Below are 17,056 nucleotides of genomic sequence, written 5' to 3'. Positions count from 1 at the left end.
ATGGACCAAACCCATGAATTCTAACAGATAGGTCATGCACCACTACCATCAGGTGCTTCAGCGGTAGGGATATATCCAACTGCCACCAACCCTCACAACAGGAAAAAAGATCTGATCCTGACTTTTTCCTCAACCGCCACCGCTGCTGATCTCAACCCACCCGCCTCCGCGGTTGTACCTCTCCCCGCTCATTGCCCCCGTTGCGGCGCTCGAGCGCATCGCGTCGACCCTGGTCCACCCTGGCCTGTGCCCAGGCCGTTGCCACACCACTCACCGCCGTGGCCGACCTCAACCACCACTGCTGTCGATCTCAACCCACCCGCCTCTGCGGGCGTACCTCTGCCCGCTTGCTGTCCCCGTTTTGGCGCTCGAGCGCATCGCGTCGACCCTGGTACACCCTGGCCTGTGCCCAGGCCGTTGCCACACCACTCGCCGCCGCGGCCGACCTCAACCACCACTGCTGTCGATCTCAACCCACCCGCCTCCGCGGGCGTACCTCTGCCCGCTTGCTGCCCCCGTTTTGGCGCTCGAGCATAGCTTCTAGATCAAATCAACGCGACGGCTACGACGACTTGGGATGATGCGTTTGCTCGATGCAGAACGGCGTCGGCGTGCGGATAAGGCGCGGCAGAGCGAAGTACTTGCAAGTGGAGGCGGGCCTCCATGGCTCACATGGGAACTCTGAGGTTATGGCGCGGCAACGACGACTCCTTATGGCCAGATAGAGGCACCTAACCCTTGCTCCCCTCATCGTATCACCTCCTCCGACAGGAACTCATCACTTAAAATGATGGGGATAACTCTCTATATAAAGAGGTCCAACCGTTCCTCAACTAACGGTAAAGAGAGTAAACTTTAGCACCACTACATCACCACTTGCCATCTTACTCAAGGACTTAATTTGAGATTTCAGATTTTATAGATGGACCAAACCCATGAATTCTAACAGATAGGTCATGCACCACTACCATCAGGTGCTTCAGCGGTAGGGATATATCCAACTGCCACCAACCCTCACAACAGGAAAAAAGATCTGATCCTGACTTTTTCCTCAACCGCCACCGCTGCTGATCTCAACCCACCCGCCTCCGCGGCTGTACCTCTCCCCGCTCATTGCCCCCGTTGCGGCGCTCGAGCGCATCGCGTCGACCCTGGTCCACCCTGGCCTGTGCCCAGGCCGTTGCCACACCACTCATCGCCGTGGCCGACCTCAACCACCACTGCTGTCGATCTCAACCCACCCGCCTCTGCGGGCGTACCTCTGCCCGCTTGCTGCCCCCGTTTTGGCGCTCGAGCGCATCGCGTCGACCCTGGTCCACCCTGGCCTGTGCCCAGGCCGTTGCCACACCACTCGCCGCCGCGGCCGACCTCAACCACCACTGCTGTCGATCTCAACCCACCCGCCTCCGCGGGCGTACCTCTGCCCGCTTGCTGCCCCCGTTTTGGCGCTCGAGCACAGCTTCTAGATCAAATCAACGCGACAGCTACGACGACTTGGGATGATGCGTTTGCTCGATGCAGAACGGCGGCGGCGTGCGGATAAGGCGCGGCAGAGCGAAGTACTTGCAAGTGGAGGCGGCCCTCCATGGCTCACATGGGAACTCTGAGGTTATGGCGCGGCAACGACGACTCCTTATGGCTAGATAGAGGCACCTAACCCTTGCTCCCCTCATCGTATCACCTCCTCCGACAGGAACTCATCACCTGGTGAGATCCCCTCCCCATGCCTCCAACCGTGTGCCAAGCACCGGCAAGAAATTTTGTTTTCTGGGAATTTGTTTGCTGATGAATGAATGTATTGAATGTAAGATTGCATTGTTGTAGAGAGAGGGAATGGAACACCACCTTCAGTTTCTCATCTGATCCCACATTCTCTATCCCATGAGTGAAATAAGATAACAGTCCATTGATCAATTCACGTAGCCTTTTTGTTTTGCTTTGTTTGTCCCGCTCAATTTCTCATCATGATGGAATTAACAATGGACGGTTTTTATTTCTCAACAAAATAGGATAGGACTGACTACATTAGTTAGTTAGCTTATTATTTTAATAAATCAAAATGATTATAAAAATATTAAAAGCGTGTGATATTTTTTTCCGTTGCAACGCACGGGCCCTTTTGCTAGTAGTAAACATAACGTACCCTGACTAACTACTTCCTCCGCTCCTAAATATAAGTTTTTTTAGAGGTTTCACTAGGAGACTACATACAGATGTATGTAGACATACTTTAGAGTGTAGATTCATTCATTTTGCTCTGTATGTAGTTCTCTAGTGAAATCTTTAAAAAGACTTATATTTAGGAACGAAGTGAGTAGATGGGATGCAGATCGATCGCAGCCTGGTGGAACACCTTTTGTTAGAGACGCAGCCTGGTGGGGAGTTATTAAATCAAGTGGATTGAGCAAAAGCATCTTTCGGTCGATGTTTATCCTAATCTTCTATTCTTAAATAATTGTAACCTATTAACTACTTTCTCCGTTCCTAAATATATGTCTTTTTAGAGATCTCACTAGTAGACTACATACGGATGTATATAGACATACTTTAGAATACAGATTCGTTTATTTTGCTTTGTATGTAGACACTAATGAAATCTCTTAAAAGACTTATATTTAGGAACGGAGGGAGTATTTTTTTCTAAGCATGCAGAGCTTCCACATCAACCAACCATGCATGTACGGTCAGCTCATTAATCTACCATCCCACTAACTATTTTATTCATGCATGCAACCCTTTGACATCAACAAATTATGCATGACTGCTATTTCCATCACATCTTAAGTAATTCTCATTACTATTCATGTCATCAACCTAATTATCCATATTTTAATTCTACCATCCCGCTGCAACGCGCGGGTTATCTTCTACTCCCTCCGTTTTAAAATATAAGACCTTTTAGAGATTTTACTAGAAGACTATATACGGAGCAAAATGAGTGAATCTATATTCTAAAACATGTCTATGTACATCCGTATATAGTTTATAGTGCAATCTCTAAAATGTCTTATATTTAGGAACGGAGGGAGTAGTTAAGCAGACGAGTGTGTATATATATCATGAATTCGGCTGTCCCTGTTTCCATACCGGTATTGACCGATTGGACCGAGTCGCGTAAACTGTGAATTCCCATCCGAACTCGCGTGGAAAGTTCATCCCCGTCGCCGTCTCCCCGTACTATAATGCCTCCTAATGCCTTTGCAGCACCTCAATTATCATCAAGCTGTATATATATATACTCGTATATGTTTGCCCCTCTCATGGCTGCGATCCTTTTTTTACTGCTGACGAGACCGAAAGCGAGGAGGGAAGCCAACGGAGAGCGGAAGGAGCGGGCATGGAGGGCGGGAGCGGCAGCAGCTGGACGACGAGCATGGAGGGGTATCTGAAGGAGCACTTCCACATCCCGGCCAAGAACCCGCCCACCGCCGCCCGCCTCCGGTGGCGCCGCGCCGTCGGCCTCGTCGTCCGCAACCGCCGCCGCCGCTTCCGCGAGTTCTCCGCCCTCGCCGCCGTCGACGCCGCCCAGCGCCGCAAGATCCTGGTACGCACCCACCCACGCTCCTTCGCCCGCCATTTCCCTCCCTCCCCGAGCCAATCTCCGGCCATCGATCGCCGCAGCCGCAAAGACAAAGGACGAATGGTTCGCAGGAGAGGAGCGTTCCCGCCGTCGCTTTCGCTGAAGCTAGCTAGGTTCAAAGCCTCCGCGAAGGTGCGAGGAAACTTCATCCCGAGTCCTGACCATGAAGGTGGCGTGGATTCTTGAAGCGTATCTTGCACGTCTCTCCTTGGTTGAAAAACCTTCCCGACCTCTCGTGGTCGAAGAAGCAGTGTGCGTACTGCGTCCGTACCAGAGAAAGAAACTCGTGGTCAACTGCCACGAGTCGTTGGGCGCATGGTGCATGGGCTCGCTCATTCAACCCTGGGAAAGGAACTGCGTAACCACAGCTTGCATCGTGGGATTCAATTCAAGTTGACGTGAGGCAAGCATATACGGTAGGGTGGGTAACCGCTGGCAGGGTTCATGCCGGCTGTTATGGTTTTTTTTTTCCTCTTAAAAGAGAAATAATATATTTTTGGGTCCGTCTTGTTGGGAAAGTTTGCAAATGATCTCCTGACTTCAAAACCAGAAAATCTAGGCCCTCAACTTGTGAAATCGGGACGATGTGATCCGATTTTGTCTTATAACGTCCGTGCCATGGTTTAACATTTAACAGTCCGGTCCTTCTCTCTCCCTTTCTTCCTCGCTCGCTCGATGTGGTCATGCTCACAGAGGAGGCCAAATGAGCATGGAATCGTTGCGCTGCCGGTTGCCGCATGTGCCTGTTGTTGTCATCGTCGCATAACTGGAGGCGGCGCGTTGGTTGCTAGTATTGTTTTTAGTTATTTTGCATATTTGTTTCGTTAAAGCATTTATAGTTGTAACTTACAAATCCGGTCCTTAAACGCCTGTGAACGCATTTATGGATATTGTAATCGGGTACACCTCAAAAACACACTACTGCATCCGGACATCTCATATTAAATTTCTCAAATCCATACAAAAGCATGCAACATATAAACCTATGAACTACGTACAAACTACCTAATCTTCGTCGGAGATATCGACGATCTCCGTGCCCTCCAGCGGATAGATGTGCGGCAACTGGAGTTGTACCCCCTCTGGCACCTCTACTGCACCCCCCTCTGACTGCTCCGCTGCAGCTTCCTTCGCTGCTATGTCCGCCTCGAGCTCGTCGAAGAGGGCGTCGGCCTCCTCCTGCCTCTGCCGGATGAGCGGGCGGTTGGTCTTCACCTCGGTCTCATTCTGGATGGAATCCAGAATGACCTGCTGCTCCGTCATCTCCTCGGCTTGGGCTACGGCGAACTCCGCCTCCACCTCCGCCATGTTCAAGCCTCGAGCATGGATCTCCGGGTCATCCTCTTCCTCTGGTTGGTCCTCCTCCATGGCCTCCGACACCTCCTCCTCTGGTTGCTTCTCCTCCTCCGGCTTCTTCTCCTCCTCCTCCTCCTCCTTCGTTTCCGTCGAGTCCAAAGGGAGACCCGTAATGATGTGGGAGGCGCGCCAAGCCTGGATCTGCGCCTCGGTCTGCATCCGGTGCTCCGGCGTGAGATGAGCATAGGTGGTGATCCTACGGCAGACCATACTGAGGTCGGAGAGCGGGGAAGAGGAGGCGGATGGGCTCGGTGGTGGCGAAGGGAGGGATGAGGTGGATGTGCTAGGGCTGAGGGATCTTGACCGGCTTAAATAGTTGACTATAGCCTCGGGCGGCGAGCCGGAGCGGCGCCTCACACCGCGACGATAGTCGAGGCGCCTCTTCGTGTGGGGCCACGCCGTTAGGCCGACGTGGCGGGCGTGCCCGGACTCCCCCATATCCACCCCATATTTGGGCTGGATATGAGGTGTGTCGGTCAGTCCGGGCGTTTGAGGCCCGTTTGAGGTGTGTAGTTGGGTCAATATTTTGTGATCGATGAGTGACCGACCGGCCTGCTCTGGTGTTTGAGATGGGTATGAGGGGTCCGACTATAGATGCTCTTAGGCCTGGCTAAGCATATGCATGCAAAGAACCGACATCTGCATATTGATTGGTTGCATGCATGTCCTCTTTCTGCATCGATTGTAGCGACGCCCCCTTCGCTCGGTGTTTGGTTGCTCGCATTGTATGTGATCAGACGAGTGCATGTTGTTTGGTTGCATACGTGCATAGAGTTGTGCTCACCTTGTACCTTATTTGGTGAGGTTACCCACTGCTACTACACCTTACATATCATCGCACCAAGCACACCAAAGCCACATAACTACAATGACGATAAACTGGACGAAGATGAAGTTCTTCAGCCAAAACAGACAATCCACCTTGGCGGTCTCAAACTTGTTGCATGACTGATCTCACACATACTTGGAGTAAGCATCTTCTGTCGCCTGCCTAGTCTTAAACCCTATGTGGCTTTGGTTGTTGTACCCTGAAACTTGTTTGCTGCAAGCTTCCCATGAACTGTAAACCCCTGGAACCCTTCGTTCGAACACCACATACCACTTGTCGTAGCAATGCAAATGAACAATAAGTTGCAGCAACAAGCATTGGAACACACAAGCAACAAGCAATGAAGCACTCTAGGAGCAAGCAATGAAGCACATAAGAAATGAAGCATAAGAGCATTTGTAAGCATGCATGATCATACAACGTAGCAAGGTCAACCTACCACTATGTTGGTGTCATCCTACCACCACATCAAAAAATGGGTGTAATCCTACCACCGCAAGTTCGTGATCAGTATGCGGATCACCGTGAGGGGTTAGTATATGCCACCTCACCAAAATACACAGACCGTAAGATTATTTTCACACAAAATATGCGTCATCATCGCCATCGTCATGGTCGAGGATCATGCACGCCATCGCCACCAGCAGAAGCAACACTAGTAGTAGTGCTTGCCCAGCCAGGTCCTCAACTAGAGCACCATGTGAGCCTCTCCCATGACAACAAACCAAACACCATGGGCTTTGTTGCCAAGTAGTTGGCTGAGAGCCACCATGAGAGCCTCTAGGCTGAAGCCAACTTGCTCCATGACGATACAGTAGAGCTCAGGGTGGATGTCGGCCGTGCTGCTCTCCCTGATGGCGATGGTCACCTTCTTCACTACCTGAATCATGCTGCTAAAGATGGTAAACTCCTCCTTCATGAAGCCTGCATGCTTCCTCTTCCTATCAACCACAAGAATGTGCTCACCATCCTTATCAGGAGCATCAGTGTTGATGGCGTCTGACTCCTGGGTGTCTGGATAGTGGGGCATCACGGGCATTGGCAAGCCCGACGGCTAACCAGAGCCCATGGCATGCTTGCCGGTTGCGAGCCCGAAGGAGATCTCTGATGCATCTGGTGATAGTTCTGGATAGGTGTGTTGAGGAGATGATTAGTTAGTATGGCAATGGTTCATATGAGATGGTTAGTTAATATGACATGGTTTGTGAGCTAACCGCGATGTGCCCTTGGTAGTGCTCTGCCTCCAACAAGTTCGTGCAAGTCTCCTCATCCCATGAAGCACCGCTCAGGTCTCTCAGTTTGAAGGAGATGATCCACCTCGTTCTCCACTTCCTCGGGTGGTTGTAGACCTGGGTTGCGGTGACCTTTCGTCCACAAAACTCGAAGACTTGCTTTGCCACATAGTTCAAGTGCACCTCCTTGAACCCCTTGCCAGTCCCCATTCCACTAGATATGACCTCACACATCTTGGTAAGCACACAAATGGAGACGAACGATTGCCATTTCATGTTGCATCCCCTGCCATCCTTCTTCTCCTTTATGGCTGCCTTCGAGCAGCCACATGAGATACAACATTGGGATGAGCCAACGCAAATGGAGGAACATTAGGAGGCACCTCGAAAACTTCTAAATCAAGAGGCGTCTGGTCTATGTTAGCCTAGGAGTCCTCGACATAGGACGTCGGGAACTGGCTCTCGGACGACACGATGGTCAGACTAAACTCTTGCATGCTCATGTCCTGCATGTTAAGCTTCATGCACTAGCCAACGCAACCAAAAATCAGAACTGATGGAAAGGGCTAGATAATCCACATATACACTTCAACACCCCCTCTCACGTGTAACGCGGAAAGTCAACACGTGGATAAACTCAGAGGTATGGCTCAAGAGGCCTATACGTGGACAGATAGGGGGTGACAACAATATCTTTACCTACTAATAAAGCAATTAGTGCTTCTGTCGTTCGTCATTAACATTGCCCATAAAATTGATGAAAATTACCCACAATTGCCACTTATAAGTCATAGAAAACGTTTCAAACAGGAAAATCTCCTGACTCGGCCGGCCCATGTAGGCACCTCCTATATTACGCTCTGGGCATTGGAAAAAGATGCAACACCTATTTGGGCCGGCCCATGCGTGGCCGCCTGTTCTTTTAGTTTAGTTTTTTTATTTTACTTTTCAGTTCCATTTTTTTCTACTTTAAATAATTCAGAACTTCAAATAACTTTTCTTAAATTTAAGAAATTGAGAATTTTGAAATAAAATATTAAAAAACATATTTTTTTTGAGAATTCAAAAACTACTCATCAATTTTGAAAAATGTTTGCATATACAAAAAAATGTTTAAATTTTTATAAAATGTCTGTAAAATGAAAAAAGTTAATAATTTTAAACAAAAGTCCGTGTGAAAATCTTAAAAACAGTGTTTTTAGTCTCATTTTTTATTTTCATTTTCTGTTTCATTTTTTAAAATTTAAATAATATAGACTTTTGAAAAAAAATTGCAACTTATAAAACTGAGAAATTTTGAAGAAAACATAAAATGTTTGTAAATTCAAAAAATGCTCAGGATATTTGTAAAAGTATTCCCATATTCAAAAAAATGTTCATAATTTTGAGAACAATGTTGGTGAAAACAATAAAAGTCCATGATTTTAAGAAAAAAGTTTGTGTATTATTTTTTGGATGCAATTGAAAAAAATGTTTGCTAATTCAAAAAATGTTCATGCATTTCAAGAAATGTCCTACAATTTGAAGGACGTAATATGATCAGAATCCTTGAAGATTATAGTTACTTTTCTCCCGTTGCAAGCACGGGCCCTTTTGCTAGTTTGAATAAACTGCGAAAGTCAGGACTTGAACTCAAGACCTTAGGCCCTGATACCATGTTAAGCTTCATGCACTAGCCAACGCAACCAAAAGTCCACATATATTGTAACACACCCTCTCACGTGTGACGGGGAAGACAAGTCAACACGTACAACCGGAAAGGAGCGACGGCGCACGAAACTCACGTATGACTCAAGAAGCCTCTACGTGGACACAAAGGGGGACTACCAACAATTTTTTAAATAAATTGCGAAAGCTAGGACTTGAACTCAAGACCTTAGCCCTAATACTATGTTAAGCTTCATGCACTAGCCAACGCAACCAAAAGTCCGAACTGATGGAAAGAGCTAGACAATCCACATATACACTTCAACACTGCAAACGTAAGCGTCATCAACATCACATTAGGCTAAAATTGACAGTACGTGCTATCTGTAAACATGGACAACACACTACACATCGATGGTATGAACTAACGGTAAAACATGCACACATGGATGATCTAGTTTAAGACAAGACTAATCATGGACACATATGGATGATCTTGTTCAACACTTGCCCATTACCATACCATACATCTAAGCATACTACCAATCCATCAATGAACATCTTAGCATACTACAAATCCATTCATGAACATCCAAGCATACTACCAATCCATCCATGAACATCCAAGCAAGCAATCACGGAAACACCCCCTAGCATGCTTGAAATCCATCCCAGCTAACTACTGAAACATCACATTCAAACAGATCGGAGAATCTAACCCCACCACATCGCCAGATCTAGCTAGAACTAGTAGAGGGGAGGGGGTCATTGAACTTACAAACGCCATTGAAGAAGCCGCAGAGGAGGTGCGGCATGAAGGAGAAGAGGAGGAGCGGATCCGCCGCCGTAGCCAACCGGACGCCGGAGTAGTTGTGTCGCTTACCTCGTCGTCAAGGTGGATCCAGGGCGGAGTGAAAGCTCGAGAGGGGTGGCGGGAGTTTTGGCATGCCGGTCACACTAGCTATATAGGGCGATCAGGAATCGACGTGCGGGGACGTGGGAATCGACGTGCGGGGACGCGAATTCATCCTACCACTTTTTCGGAGACATGCCATCGCTCCTGCCATCTCCTTGCCCGCAGCTGCGCAGTGCGACATTCCCCTCCCCTGCATTGTCCTAGCTTGTCTCACTGAAAATTGTCGATTCGGCCGTTCCAAGCGGGCCTGGCTGAGCACTGCTTTAAGATTTGTGCGGACCAAGATTTGTATGTGGAGCAGGCAACCACACATGCTAATTTCTTCCCCCACAGGCCTGGTTGAGGGTAATGCAGGTAACCAAACGCGTCCCTAGGAACTCCCTCTCTAGGGCGGCACTTGCCATCCTATTCAGCGGTGGGTTGTCCTCCATCTTCACAGATACGAGCCCGACCACGCCAAGAACCATCTTTGAGTCGTCACCGTCCATCCTCTTTCTGACAAAGTTGTCGCTTCAAGAAGTGATATCTAGCACCATGTAAGCGTCATGGTTATTTGCCAACAAGCGACGTGAGGAGTGGCAGAGCTATGTTGGGGACAGGGGGGCGCTGCCACCCCCCGGCCTTGGATCAACTATTGAAGATTATTTAGGGATGCTTAGATTAGATTTTTTTTAGAAATTCCCCCCTCCAAACACAGATGATTTGCCCCCCCCCCCTCCCAAGTGATTTTCGGCTAGCTCCGCCACTGGATGTGAGATGCCGAACATATTCTACCAGCAGCATGCCCCTAGAGTGTAGCAGCTAACCGTGACGCTAGAAACACCAGGCGCATATTGTGGCCTCTGACATGTGTTTAGATGGACGATGATGTGGCAAGGTCAATGATCATAATTTATCATCATGTCAAGTTTCGGTTAAATCAAGCCACGAACATTACCGATGCCATTACAAGTGGTATGGGGGAACAAATATATATGGTTTAATAATTTGAGGACTAGGTTTTCCTAATTTTGTAGTTGAGGGACCATTTTTATACTTACACAACAATTGTGGGAAATCATCAAATGAATGAATGCCATGTGGGAAATATCCTATCACGGTATGTTGATTATTATATGAGTAAATTCCGTATTTTAGCCTACAAGATGGCACCATTGACACAAAAAATAGCCCATTTGAAGTTTTTTTTCATCAATGTATCAAATTTAAAACCTAAATACCAAGATGTTCCATGTTTAACTGCTTGTGACCCCTTGCCAATCCTGGCTCGCCTATCAAGCTTATGTGTAGATGGTTGAATGATGTTTTTGAAGACTTAATATATGATGAAGATTAAATCGAGAGGGCCGTTTTGGCTCTCGGGAGCATATGCTCTTGACTGATTTTTTTTTTGAAAAAGTTGGGATTTGTTTTTGTAGATCCTCATGTTAGTGTAACAAGCGGGCTTGACAATTTTTAAGCGAAATGGGATATCAATGCGTCATTAGTGAAAACAAATAAAATTAAGTGTAACATTTGGAGTGGAGGTAACATTTATTGTTCAACTAGAGTAAAAATGCGAATGCTTTCCGCCTAAAAGTTTCCAAGTAGCATTTTGATGTGACTTTAAACACATCTAAATTTTTGCATATTCTTTTGACATTTGAATAAACATCTTTGGCGCGTAGGAGCATGTGTTCCTGAGAGCCGAATTGGATTTCTGCATCCAGAATTACAAACTATATAATCCAATATTTTATTTATAATGGAGGATATGCTTTTTGGATAAAGGACTAGCACTAAGGTTAAAACTGAATATTTGAAGTAAATTGAAATTAATTAAATTTATTGAGATGAAGTTTGCAAAAATAAATCATAATGTGTGTAGTATGATATACTAAATATATTTATAGGATTTTAAGTTAGATTAAAATCTATTAAGGTTTTTATGTTTGATTCAGCACCATTAAAAATAAAACTAGGAATTCAACGATATTATAAAATTTGCATGAATAAGTATCACCACAAAAAATTCAAGTTATGCAACCAAGTCATCTGTCATGTACAACTGACAGGCAAGCCAATCTTCTCAGAACGGGGCAAACTTGGTATTCGAGTTTTAAATCCTACTCCCACTTACTTTTGCAGGTTAAGGGTTCTTTAAATTAACTAAATGTGGTCATTGGCACTCTTGCCATCTTAAGGGGTAAAAAAAGTGAAATCTACTCTTACTATTTTATATTTAGGCTGCTATATTTTAGAGGTTACTTTGGTTACTGAAATTAAACTGCGAAAATAAGTGATTCATATTTTTCAGTATCAGGAAGTCAATTTATTTTTTTCGTCTTGATTAGAGATGCTTATTTTCCAGGGAAAAGTCCAGGTTGTGATTAACGTGCATAGGGCAGCACTGCAATTTATTAACGGTGCGCTCTCGCCAACTGATCGTGGAGTAGCATGTGCCTTTTCGATCTTGTCATAACTGTTATGTTGATTTTCACTTTTTATCCTTTAACCACGTAGGCGTAAAACAATACCACTTAACACATGAGCTTATTGAGGAAGGATTTTCTATCAGCCCGGATGAACTAGCAGAAATTACTGGCATGCGCGAAGATTCGACAATCTTGAAGTTGCATGGTGGAACCAACGGGATATCTAGGAAACTCAAAGCCTCTTTGCAAGATGGTGTCAAGGAAACTGAAGTATCAACCAGGCAGAAACTGTATGGTACTAACAAGCACGCCGAGAAGCCCCCTAGAAGCTTCTGGATGTTTGTGTGGGATGCATTACATGACCTGACTCTCAACATTCTCATAGTGTGTGCTCTGGTTTCTCTGGTGGTTGGCCTAGCAACCGAGGGGTGGCCCAAGGGTATATATGATGGTCTTGGCATAATACTCAGCATTTTGTTGGTGGTACTAGTTACTGCGTCCAACGATTACAAGCAGTCAAGGAAGTTTATGGAGCTGGACCGTGAGAAGCAGAAGATATATGTCCTTGTTACTAGAGATAAGAAAACCAAGAAGGTTTTGATTCATGACTTGGTCGTCGGCGACATCTTGCATCTTTCGATAGGTGATGTGGTTCCTGCAGATGGCTTGTTTATATCTGGCTACTGCCTACTGGTAGATGAATCTAGCTTGTCAGGTGAGAGTGAGCCAATTCAAGTTTCTGAAGAAAAGCCTTTTCTCCATGGTGGGAGTAAGGTGGTTGATGGGACAGCTAAGATGCTTGTCACTGCCGTCGGTTCGCGTACCGAGTGGGGTAAAATCATGGGCACTCTTAGTGACAGTGGAGTGGATGAAACTCCTTTGCAAGTTAAGCTCAATGGCGTGGCTACGGTCATTGGGCAGATTGGACTCGTGTTTGCTATTCTCACGTTTCTAGTACTTCTAGCAAGGTTCTTGGTTAACAAGGGAATGGGTGTCGGTTTGATGAATTGGTCGGCAAATGACGCATTGACAATAGTCAACTACTTTGCTATTGCCGTGACCATCATCGTAGTTGCAGTCCCTGAAGGTCTACCGTTGGCTGTGACCCTTAGTCTTGCATTTGCCATGAAGAAGTTGATGAATGACAAAGCTCTAGTCAGGCATCTCGCGGCGTGTGAGACGATGGGTTCAGTCAGCTGTATTTGCACTGATAAGACAGGAACTTTGACAACCAACCACATGATCGTCGATAAGGTTTGGATCAGCGACGTATCCAAGTCGGTCAATGGCGATGCAAAAATCACCGAGCTAAAATCTGTAATTTCAGAAAGAGCTATGGAAATACTTGTACAAGGCATATTTGTGAACACGGGATCCGAGGTGGTGAAGGGAGATGATGGCAAAAGGACCATCTTGGGCACACCAACCGAAGCAGCATTGTTGGAGTTCGGCTTGACCATAGAAGCGGATCGATACCTTGAATACAATAGTATCAGGAGAGTAAGAGTAGAGCCTTTTAATTCAGTCAAGAAAAAGATGTCAGTGATAATAGAGTTACCAAATGGAGGCTTCCGTTCCTTCTGTAAAGGCGCACCGGAAATTATTCTAGGACACTGCGATAATGTCCTGAATGGCGAAGGGGATATAGTACCACTGTCAGACATGCAGAAGCAAAATGTCCTAAACATAATCAATTCATTTGCTTCTGAGGCGTTGAGAACACTTTGCGTTGCATTTCAGGATCTTGATGAATTTTCTGAAGAGCAAACCATACCAGAAAATGGTTACACACTAATTGTGCTTTTTGGTATCAAGGACCCAGTCCGTCCTGGTGTCAGGGATGCAGTGATGACCTGCATGGCTGCTGGTATTACGGTAAGAATGGTTACGGGAGACAACATCAACACTGCGAAAGCTATTGCCAAGGAATGTGGAATATTAACCGAGGACGGGATAGCCATAGAAGGACGGGAGCTTCACGATAAGAGCTCCGACGAACTGAAGGAGCTACTACCTAAAATTCAGGTCTACTTTTACTTAAGATGCTTGCTTTTCAGTTTCACCCATTTATGCATGGGTGTGAATTTCAAATCTTAGCTGAAGCTAGCTACTTCCCAAGTACAGGTAATGGCCCGCTCGCTGCCTATGGACAAATTCAAATTGGTAACAAGCTTGAAAAGCATGTATCAAGAGGTAGTTGCTGTTACTGGTGATGGAACTAATGATGCCCCGGCATTGTGTGAGTCAGACATTGGATTGGCAATGGGCATTGCTGGCACTGAGGTACTTTTTGATGTTTCTGTCTAATGTATGTTGCTTTATGCTTCCATGTACACCGTATCTTCAGTAGCTTCTTGAAAAAGGGGTTCGGTAACTTCAGGTGAATGTCTGCTGCAGACATTCTGAAACTCTGTCTCGGTTTTCTGTAAGAAATATTTTCTGTGTCCTTCCATGCTATATTAACATTTCATAGATTATGTTGTAATCTTTGATGTGTAACATTAGGTGGGAGGTAGATTAGATAAACCCAAATTTAAATAAGAGTAAGGCAAGTTTTCAGTCACTGTTCACTAGATAACTAAACCGACTTTCTTATTATGAATGATTTATAGACATGTTGCACGTCTATGATATTTTTGTTGGGATTCTATTGAGATGCACAACTATGCAATTCAAAACCCATAAGTGACAAAATTACACTGTCATTTTTTCTGTCTGATGTCAATTTATGCCCTTGATTGAAACAGTATTCATTTTGCATGGTCTTGAAAAAACAATCACTAGTACTCATTTTGCAGTGCCATTTAAGCTTTGTACAAGTCTTTGTTGTGATTAAGTATCTAACCTTTCTATTTTATGCAGGTCGCAAAAGAGAATGCTGATGTTATAATAATGGATGACAATTTCAAAACTATCGTGAATGTTGCTAGATGGGGGCGTGCGGTTTACTTGAACATTCAAAAGTTTGTGCAGTTCCAGCTTACAGTTAATATAGTGGCTCTGATAGTGAATTTTGTCTCGGCATGTGTCATAGGTAGTTGCACACTCTCTACCAGTATGATATTCTTGATCTAACAAATGGCTGCCTTGGAGCTTGTCTGCATGTTGTTCACAGAAGGAATTTCTGTGCATCTTATGCGGAACGAAATTCATGTGCACCAACTTCTGATCTATCTTCTTATTTATGTACCTTTTCAGAACCATATTTATATTTGACACTTTGAATTAACTTACAGGGACTGCACCTCTTACTGCTGTCCAGTTGCTATGGGTTAATATGATCATGGATACATTGGGAGCCTTGGCCTTAGCAACGGAACCGCCAAATGATGAGATGATGAAGCGGTCGCCTGTAAGGCGCGGAGATAGTTTTATCACTAAGGTTATGTGGAGAAATATTCTTGGCCAAGCTTTGTATCAGCTCCTTGTATTGGGTACTCTCATGATAGTTGGAAAGAGACTCCTTAATATTGAAGGTCCAACTGCTGATAAAACGATCAATACTCTCATATTCAACTCTTTCGTCTTTTGCCAGGTATCTGGAGTTAATTTTACATGGAAAGAAATTTGTTGCTTCTGCTTATTTATTCTGTTCCGCAAGGTTTCATAGTCATCACATGTCCTTATTAAGCAGATTATTAATTATTAGTTGTTTTCCTTGCGGGTGAGATCACATTCACAGTATTTAATTTTGTAAGCATTGCTATTTCTCTATGTTCATGTGTTAAACCGTTCCCTTGATTCTTGATCATTTTCTAGAAGTAAACCTCAAACTCATCCGTAGGTTCTTTAAAGCACATGACCAAATGCTTGTATTATAGGTGCGAGCTCAATATATATAGTTATATGGGCTCTTTTTATTTGAAACTTCGGGTTTCACATTGTCCGATCATATTTGAAAATCTATGCGATAATGTACAAATATGGTCAGTTAACTCAAAAAATGAGATTTGCAGTGAACCTATAGGAATCAGTGCATCATTTTAGCGAGTAATTTGCATTTAATTTGCTGCCCTGTTTCCAGGTTTTCAACGAAATAAACAGCAGGGAAATGGAAAAGATCAACGTCTTCCGAGGGATATTCAGAAATTGGATCTTTGTCGGCATACTGACAGCTACAGTGATATTCCAAGTGATCATCGTGGAACTTCTCGGAACTTTTGCGAACACCGTGCCGTTGAGTTTAGAACTATGGCTGCTCAGCGTCGTTCTTGGCTCGGTTAGTATGATCGTCTCCGTGATCCTCAAGTGCATTCCAGTTGAATCTGTGAAGAGAGATGCGAAGCCTCATGGGTACGAGCTGATCCCTGAAGGTCCGGAAGCTCTCTAGTTTCAAGACGGTGCACAAATTCATCCGTTTCGACCGGATAAGCAACCCAGTCAACCAGTGCACGGGATCTCTTGTCTGGGTTGCTTAATTTGCCAGTTTAGTTATGGCCAAGGAAGAAATGACCGGATAAGTTTAGAATTTGGAAGTTGGAAACATTTGATTACTGGAAACAGGGGAACATGGAGCGTTAGCTCAGTTCAAGTATATACCGGGTGAGGGTGCGGGTGCGTATTATGGCTTCAGTACATAGCTTCAATTGGTCCTTGTCACGGTTTCTGCTTTTGCAGAGTGTGGATTGGAATTAGGAAGTAGTACTCCCCCCGTAGAGAAATATAAGAGGGAGTACGTAACAGTTTTGTTCAGGATGGCTATATTAGCTGAAGAACTCCTTGTAAGTTGTAGCAATACTGGCATCCGTCGTGATTTGCGGCCGGTTCTCTGCATCTTCTGTTCATATGTAAGAAATGTAAGATTGTAACTATCATATTCATGTGCAAGTTGCAACTATTCATGTCTGGAATAAATCTGAATAATAGGGTTCTGTTCTACTATTACTCTCTTTGATTATATTCTGCTGTTCATGTTGCTTGCTGGTCGCACTGAAAAAGTTTCAGTAGGGTTGTCACTGAAAGTGAGAGGGCGGCGATAGAGAAAGAGAGGCACCTCAAGCAACTGAAATTTTGGACGAGAAAAGCAATGCCACCAGCCAACCGCGGCAACCCGCGAGCTGGCGCGCGCGCGCGTTGGGTAAG

General features: G+C 45.3%; 1 protein-coding gene across 1 annotated transcript; it reads left to right on the top strand.

The window, feature by feature from the left end:
• The first annotated feature begins 3,322 nt into the window (after positions 1-3,322).
• On the top strand, positions 3,323-16,855 carry LOC123443821 (probable calcium-transporting ATPase 6, plasma membrane-type). Its single transcript, XM_045120351.1, has 7 exons — positions 3,323-3,544; positions 11,911-11,965; positions 12,063-13,999; positions 14,099-14,257; positions 14,837-15,008; positions 15,211-15,509; positions 15,999-16,855. Exons 1-7 carry the CDS (start codon positions 3,338-3,340, stop codon positions 16,302-16,304), a joined length of 3,135 nt encoding a protein of 1,044 aa, XP_044976286.1. The 5' UTR covers positions 3,323-3,337; the 3' UTR covers positions 16,305-16,855.
• Positions 16,856-17,056: the final 201 nt, after the last annotated feature.

Source organism: Hordeum vulgare, chromosome 1H, assembly GCF_904849725.1.
Source record: "Hordeum vulgare subsp. vulgare chromosome 1H, MorexV3_pseudomolecules_assembly, whole genome shotgun sequence".
Classification (NCBI taxonomy): Eukaryota; Viridiplantae; Streptophyta; class Magnoliopsida; order Poales; family Poaceae; genus Hordeum; species Hordeum vulgare.
The sequence above is the reverse complement of the archived record's forward strand: the minus strand, read 5'-3'. Positions and strand labels throughout refer to the sequence as shown.

Bases quoted from the DNA above. Each gene is read 5' to 3' on its own strand.
- LOC123443821 (XM_045120351.1), top strand. From the start codon at position 3,338: ATGGAGGGCGGGAGCGGCAGCAGCTGGACGACGAGCATGGAGGGGTAT. The intron at 14,000-14,098 runs GTCTACTTTTAC...TCCCAAGTACAG, and splicing joins AGCTACTACCTAAAATTCAG to GTAATGGCCCGCTCGCTGCC. The intron at 15,009-15,210 runs GTAGTTGCACAC...ATTAACTTACAG, and splicing joins TGTCTCGGCATGTGTCATAG to GGACTGCACCTCTTACTGCT.